Source organism: Ascidiella aspersa, chromosome 8, assembly GCF_963924565.1.
Source record: "Ascidiella aspersa chromosome 8, kaAscAspe10.2, whole genome shotgun sequence".
Classification (NCBI taxonomy): domain Eukaryota; kingdom Metazoa; phylum Chordata; class Ascidiacea; order Phlebobranchia; family Ascidiidae; genus Ascidiella; species Ascidiella aspersa.
This window is the reverse complement of record NC_139454.1, coordinates 3787271-3794558: the sequence shown is the minus strand read 5'-3', so window position 1 is coordinate 3794558 and position 7288 is coordinate 3787271. Positions and strand designations below refer to the sequence as shown.

The 7288-nt window shown below is 36.5% G+C and overlaps 1 protein-coding gene across 2 annotated transcripts; it reads right to left on the bottom strand.

Moving 5' to 3' along the window:
• Positions 1-1245: 1245 nt before the first annotated feature.
• Positions 1246-4962, bottom strand: LOC146135227 (uncharacterized). 2 transcript variants are annotated; one of them, XM_083395419.1, is made up of 4 exons: positions 4633-4962; positions 3827-3971; positions 2600-2706; positions 1246-2366 (listed from the first exon to the last, which is right to left on the bottom strand). In XM_083395419.1, the coding sequence occupies exons 1-4, from the start codon at positions 4882-4884 to the stop codon at positions 2112-2114; spliced, it is 759 nt and encodes a 252-aa protein (XP_083251545.1). In that variant the 5' UTR covers positions 4885-4962; the 3' UTR covers positions 1246-2111. The 2 variants fall into 2 exon arrangements, with proteins under 2 accessions (XP_083251545.1, XP_083251546.1); XM_083395420.1 differs by having other exon boundaries at positions 2600-2688.
• Between the last annotated feature and the right edge of the window lie 2326 nt (positions 4963-7288).

Sequence of the window (7288 nt, the reverse complement as noted above, 5' to 3'; positions counted from 1 at the left end):
GATTAAGATAAAGCTAGACGTCGCTGTAGTATAAAATAAACGTCGACGCGACGTGTTTGTTTGGTGTAAACCGCGCCATCACGTAGGAATCAAGGTTACCAGAACACTTTGAACAATAATGACTCGTTTATGTTCGCTTATCGCTGCCGTTAAACGCCGTGTATTTATCGTTGGTGTTACCGGATTGGGCTTCAAATAGCGACTGTTAGAAAGGCGACCATCAGTAGAGCGACCTCACGATAGCGATTCATTTGAAACAGCGGCTTCACTATACTTTTCTAACTATTCAACCTCCGGCTAATAATTTGCACCATTTTAATAATTCAATTTAAAAATCTTTGTGTTTCTCAACTCATAGCCGCATAACTGCACAGCCTGGAAAGAGAGTCATATAGGCGTTATCTACCACTACCAAACATTAACCAATGTACCTTGATACTTTGTTGTGTCAATATTTAACCAATTGCGTCGCTAGACATTTTTATTGAACTCTCACCTTATGCGAAACTTTGGAAACTTTGGACTCTAACCTAAAGCGATTTTTTTTAAACTCTCACCTAATACGTATTTTTTCAACTCTCGACTAAAGCGCAATTTTCGAACTCCCACCTAATAGGAATTTTTGAACTCTCACCTAATGCGAATTGTTTGAACTCCCACCTAATAGGAGTTTTTTGAACTTTCGACTAAAGCGCAATTTTTGAACTCCCACCTAATAGGAATTTTTGAACTCTCACCTAATGCGAATTGTTTGAACTCCCACCTAATAGGAGTTTTTTGAACTCTCACCTAATGCGAATTGTTTGAACTCCCACCTAATAGGAGTTTTTGAACTTTCGACTAAAGCGCAATTTTTGAACTCTCACCTAATGGAGAGAAGATTGGAATGCTAGCGGCCCCACCGACAATGTTATTTGGTTTTGCGGCCAACATGCAACGATACGCACTGGTAAAACATTCTTCTACAAACTACCAACGTTAATTGCTGTCTTAGCGTCGGTTAAATACTGTTTATGTGGTTTGATGTGTAGTCTACACACCAAAAAGCAGTTTTGCTCAAAACTTACAGGTACATTCAGGTTTCAGTCTATCATTCGACGTGCTAACAAAAATTAAAATGCGATGTGCTAACAAAAATCGAAATCAATCTGCAAGGAAATACTAAAAACCAGAGCCTTATATTTTGCGAACAAATTAAAATGAAAAAAGTGTACGTCAACGATGTTTTAAAAGGTAATTCTCCGACATCAGGAATAGCGTTTCCGCGATTAAAATTCTTTTACTTTGTAGTATTGCAAAACGGGTAAATATTTATCAGCGGCAAACACAGCAAAAGCGCTATAGCATACGCACAGGCCTTCATCTAGGAAAAATTGTGCGTTTTAATAGTCATATTTGTTGATTTTACACTGTCATATTTCCTATATATGACACTGTTATATTTCGTTGATTTTTAAAACAATTAGAAAATCAGCAGCACAAATCGAACTCGCAGTTTTTTTTTGGCTTTGATACGCCCATTTTATGTACAATGGACGATAACTACTCAAAAATAAATTGATCAATTGTCATCAAAAACAAGCAACAAAATTTCACTCATAGTCACGCGTTTGTAGTTAGATACGTCTACTCTATATATAGGGAACGATGAACACTCACAGATAAATTATTAACTTCAAAAACAAGCATCAGAGTATTTCGTGTGATTTGTAATGCGGACAAGTCCCAGCCGGTTCAAGTAGCAACTTCACCGCTCAGTTACCATAGTAACCTGTGATGAACTGCTTAAATGTAATCCCAGATAAAACATATAATCCAAAAAAGTATTGATGCCTTTTCATTTGGGCGAAATCAACAGCCGTTAAATCTGATAACAAAAATTGCTACTGAAACAAGCAAAAGCTGTTTAAAAAATGAATGTAAATCATTGGCGTTTCAGATAATGTCACTATATATTTTTTTTCATATAATGTCACTATATAATTTACCTTTACCCGTTATTTATTTAGTTATTTTCTAAGAACTCCAAACTATAGAACACTATGCATTAAATCGCAGCTTATATATGGATGAACAAATTAGGCGAAAAAGCATAGATTTGATTTTCAAATCTAACGAGTTGACCATGACTCGTACAATTTGTAGGCCGCAAAACTACCGAGAGCCACGACCAATGATAACATCACAAAAGTCTCCTTTACAATCCGCTTCATCACTTTGTTTTCTTTCCTCATTTCTTCGAGTAGAACAGCTCCTTTGTTTTTGTGCGGAAAAACTTTACTGGGAACTTTCTCCCCCAGAAAGCTACAGAGAGGCTCCCAACCGTCGGTGACCTTGTACACCAGAAGTTTGTCCTTGGGAGCATGCTGGAATAATGTAAAATTTGTTAAGGTTGTTTTAATTAGCTAACTTCAAACAGATACCGAAAAAAGTGTTTTATTGAATTAAATGGTCTTTGACTTTGTATATATTTAAAAAACTTGATTTTGACTTAGGCTATTTTACAAAACTCTTGAATCAGACTTAAGTCATTTTGTAAAAAAACTTGTTTGCAACTCTGCTAAGTACTGCCACGCAGTTATACCGTTTAAGCAGTTACCTTAAGAACGTATTCGTTGTGCATTCTGTAAACCCTCTTCAGGTGTGTTTCACTGTACATTTCCAGGCGGGTAGAAGGCCAAGATCTTGCTTCAGCCACCAGCCGAACTGAATAAAAATAAATCAGATGCAAAAATAATAGTTTTAATTTGACGGAGAATGATCTAACGTCCGATAAAATCGGATCTATACCCGATACCAAGTGCTAGGTACTTGTCCGATAGTCGTGTGTTTTTTGTTTTTTTTTAAATGCAAAATTTGTATAGGAATTTGAGCCTTGATTTGTGACCAAGGCAAATATTTCTAACTCACAGTAAGGAAACAATTGGAATCGTTGTACATTTGTAACAACTGGAATCGTTGTACATTTGGTAAGGAAACAACGTCGAATCGTTGTACATTTGTTCGAAATATCGAGTATCCTTAGGAATAAAATTGATCGGAAGTCCCTAGTAGGCAATTCATACCTTTTTTAAACAACTCTGACCAAGGGGGGTAAGCACATATTGCCATGGGCATCCCAAACTGTATTTATTGCGAATTTTAACTACGTAAATGCAATTTTTTCCCGTTTCGCGCAAACCTTATTTTTGTTTCTGAAATTCCTTAGCGCATTTAAATAACATTGTTTTAGCCCAAAGTCGAAAACAAACTTTGGGCCAAATTATTAACAAATAATGCATGTTTTGCTTTGAGCGAATGTATAACATTTTTGTAATATAACTTTGGCATTGGGAGTAACACGACCGCAAACCTGAAACTCAAACAACACAAACGAAGTGTGTGTTGATCTTAAACCCATTACTTTATGCAGTCACATTTTCAATGAACTTAGTAACGTCACGGTATGACATAGTTTTACGACGTTACCTCTGAAAACGTGTATGTCCTCCAATTCACAAGACGTTTAGACACAGAAAATATGCAGGAGAAATATTTCAAGTTAGCGGGATAATAAAACTTTTATCCAAGTTGACCAAAAAATTAAGTTGAATATGTTTGTTTTTAATTAAAGAAAAACATAACATGGTATATGAGAGAGACTTGAAATAAATAATATTTACAATCGGCTAAATAATGTTAACAAACAAGAGAAAACATTAGTGGAAAATTAAAGATTTGCGCGAAGCGAGAACAAATTTTGTTCGGGGTAAAAATTTCAGTAGCTTCCTCCCATAAACCGGAAACCATTTAGTGACGAGAGTTGGCAGAAATAATAATAACTCACATGTTTTGCTTCTGTAGTTTCGTCTCAGCCACATCGTGGGCGCCACTAGAGTGGCGAGCCAAAAGAACCAGTCTCCGCTCAGCTCGTTTAATTGCTTCACCAGGCTCTTGTACCACGATTCCTCTTCACGAATCGTTAGTATTATCTGGAAAAATTAAAAAGATGCGGGTTAAAGACTGCTTTTTGGCATTCTATGATATTCAAAGAAGAATGTATAGTTGGCAAAATTTTCCAATTTCAATAATTATTCGTTGTTTTTTAAAGCCCTAGATCAGTGGTTCTTAACCGGGGAACCGCGGCACCCTTAAGTGCCATTTTTAACGTTAAAGGGTGCTTGGAGATATGTCAAGTTCTTTAGGATTTAATCTTTTGGCTCCATTGATAAGCTTCTTGATACAATTTTTGTGTACGATAAAAATGCCAAACACTAAAAAGTTTTTTTTTTCAATCTTGTTGCACAGTTAATGTGCTGCTTTAATCTCGTTTAATGTAACGTTACAGTTACCACTCAGCAACAATACAAGCTAGCGTGCCGCAAACTGTTTGTAATATCTGTAGGGTGCCGCAAGCCAAAAAAGATTGGGAACCACTGCCCTAGGTATAAGAGAGATTAATGATATTACGGTTTTGGCCTAGGCTGTTGCCTTGCTGTGTATTATAGTCTTTAGTCAAGTAATGACTTTATTGTTTACTTTAGTAGGATGTATGCCGCGAATATTTGTAGGTTATCAAAATGTGCCGCAAAGGCAAAGAACTTTAAGAACGACTGAATAACAGTTCAATATATAGGTTAGCAAAACAAACACCTTTGCTTCAGGAAAAGCGTGATGTAGTTCCTCCCAATGTTCGAAGCAAGGAGCATCGGTAACTGCGTCAACTCCTTCAAACTTCTTCCTAATTTCTTCCGAGGTAGCTCCCGTTGTCATGATCTTGTTCCAAGTTTTGTAAAGGTAATAAACGTTCTCCGCATAGTCGTACGTGTTGTAGCCCAAGATGTTAAGGGCAGAGCACATTGTTTTTGTTCCCGTCTTGCTAAAACCGGCATATATCACCTTCATTGTAATTTCTTTAGACCGCTATTGACTCTTTAGATTAATAAAGTAGGTTTGGGATCTGGTCTAAATGTCGGAACTATCAAAGGCTAATTCTAAGGGTAAGGATGTAAGAGTCGTTAGTAGGATGTTTTTGTTATCCAAATGATGTAGTTTTATTTTATATTTAAAAATTGACGTAGATTTAATTTCGGCCCTTTTTTCGAAATCGAACAACAGCCTCCTCGCTAAACATACTAGACTAACTATACAGTCTGCCTCATGTAGCAACATTTGTTTTACAAAAAAACCTTTGTGTTAAACTGGTTAGCAAATCCTCCTGTGGGCTTGGCATTTAGAGCTGTTGTAAAAACTGCCAATAAATATGTAGAGGCAGTTTATTTTTGTACAAGCCTAAGATTTTAGGCTGAAACAGGCAACTAACTAGCTATTTCTTTGAACCACTTCAAAAATATCCGGCAAAATATTGGTTTTAAATATACCTTCATATTAAAACCTCCGTAAATGGTCTAATAAAAAAGCCATACAGTAATTGCTGGTTGCTGCTTCATTTTCGCAGTGGTTAAACGTTGCAACATATTTCACATAACCAGTTAAACACACTCCAACAAAGTACAGGTAATAAAAAAAATGCAAGGTTTCCCCGAAATAACTGCGCAATGTTTACCTGAAACGACTGACCTACGGCCCGCGAGCCGGATCCGGCCCGCCAATTTAATTCATCCGTCCCGCTGCCTCTTTGACAAACTAGACATGAGTCCGCCATCTTTTTGACTATTTTACCTATGTAAGTGCGAAAAATTTTCGCGCTTCGCGCCAATGATCTTTCTACGACCGGTTCGTTTGCGGGCTGTCTTTTGAAATCGATCAGCGCTTGTTTAGCGTTACGCTGTGGAAGGCTGTCAAGTGTGTCGCGGACAAACGGAAAACGTATTAGAAATATTGGGCACATGTTTTTTAACATTTTTTTATTTTCGGCAATGTAATAAAAATTTGCAAGAAATTTAAAGAAACGCCGGTATACCCCCAAAAAATCGCGCTTGCTTCGCTCGCCAGGTGCGCCCGGACACAAAACGTTAATAACACTATAAGAAAGGTTAATACCAATATCTCGTTTCTTCTAATTATTTTATTACACTTCCCATTAGTAGCATGGATGACGACGTGTGTACTTGAATTTTTTTATGAAACAAACGCTTTATCACGTTTGCGCCAACAATTTACTGCCTCTTTAAAAGTAATAAAACACGTTTTTAAGTGCAAAAAAAGATACGAGGCCCATCTGATTAAAAGTTGTTCTAAGATTTTAATAACTTAATTCTTAGTTAACATTTTGTGCCGCCCAAAAAGACCTTTCTGAGTTTGATTTAGCCCGCGACTAAAAATAGGTTGCCGACCTCTGAGCTAGAGGGTAGATTTTAGTAGATTTCACTATTCGCAAACATAGTAAAAGATATTTCAGCAAATCTGAAGTTCAACCCGACAGAGAATGTATGCTGTAAAAGTGTTAGAAATTTAAACTAAATTAAAAGGTAACGTAAATGAGCTCAATCTTAGAGACTGAATAATTTGCTAAAACAATGGTGTAACATCAAACTTCTACACAACTGAAAACACTACAGGAGTTGCCGCACGAATAAACTGGTTTACACAGGACGCACACTAACGTTAAAGTAACAGTTATAACCTACACTGCACATATACTGCGTTACAGTCAAATAAAATATGTAGTTGTGTATAAATGAAACCCTATCAAGGAAAATACTGTTCATTTTCTATTTTTGGGATTAGGCAATACACACGCAAGTCCACACGTGTCCAAAATAAAAGAAATAAACCGAAAAATGTTTTGATGGTCATCAAATGGTTGAACATATTGATCTGTCCTTGCAATAATATGGCTAACTTATATTGCCAAAGGAAGGATTCAAATCATAAAAATATGAAGATACGAAGGTTTTACTACAAAGCAGCGTGTGTTTTGTCCTAAGAAACACCATCAGGTTAAAATTGTTGAAAAAAACAGAATTATTTAGTAAGGGTTGCCAACTTTAACTTTGCCGGCAGCTTCTTATATTTAATTGTAAACTTTTAATCAACCCTGGTTTGAGTCACAACTTGTTGGAGAATGCAATATAACTTGTAACCTAAATCAGTGGTTTTACCGCTCAATAACCGTCACAAATTCCTAAATATGGCTTAAAATGACTTCTTGATTAAAAAAAAGGGCAAGATTTTCGCCGCATGCACTCCAAAACGTTGGGTACCACTGCTTTAAAGGTAGGAGTCTGGCGGAACTACTTTACAAACATAACTAACACAGTGTAATTTTACACACAGGAAAGCAGACAAGCAAGTTGTTGTTAAATTGAAACACTATGGTATCAGCCCTTTTTAAATATGAAGCACA

Excerpts from the sequence above, each read along its gene's own strand:
- LOC146135227 (XM_083395419.1), bottom strand. The coding sequence starts at position 4,884 with ATGAAGGTGATATATGCCGGTTTTAGCAAGACGGGAACAAAAACAATG. Across the intron at positions 3,972-4,632 it reads ACGCTTTTCCTGAAGCAAAG|ATAATACTAACGATTCGTGA; the intron begins GTGTTTGTTTTG and ends TAATTTTTCCAG. Across the intron at positions 2,707-3,826 it reads AAACTACAGAAGCAAAACAT|TTCGGCTGGTGGCTGAAGCA; the intron begins GTGAGTTATTAT and ends ATTTTTATTCAG.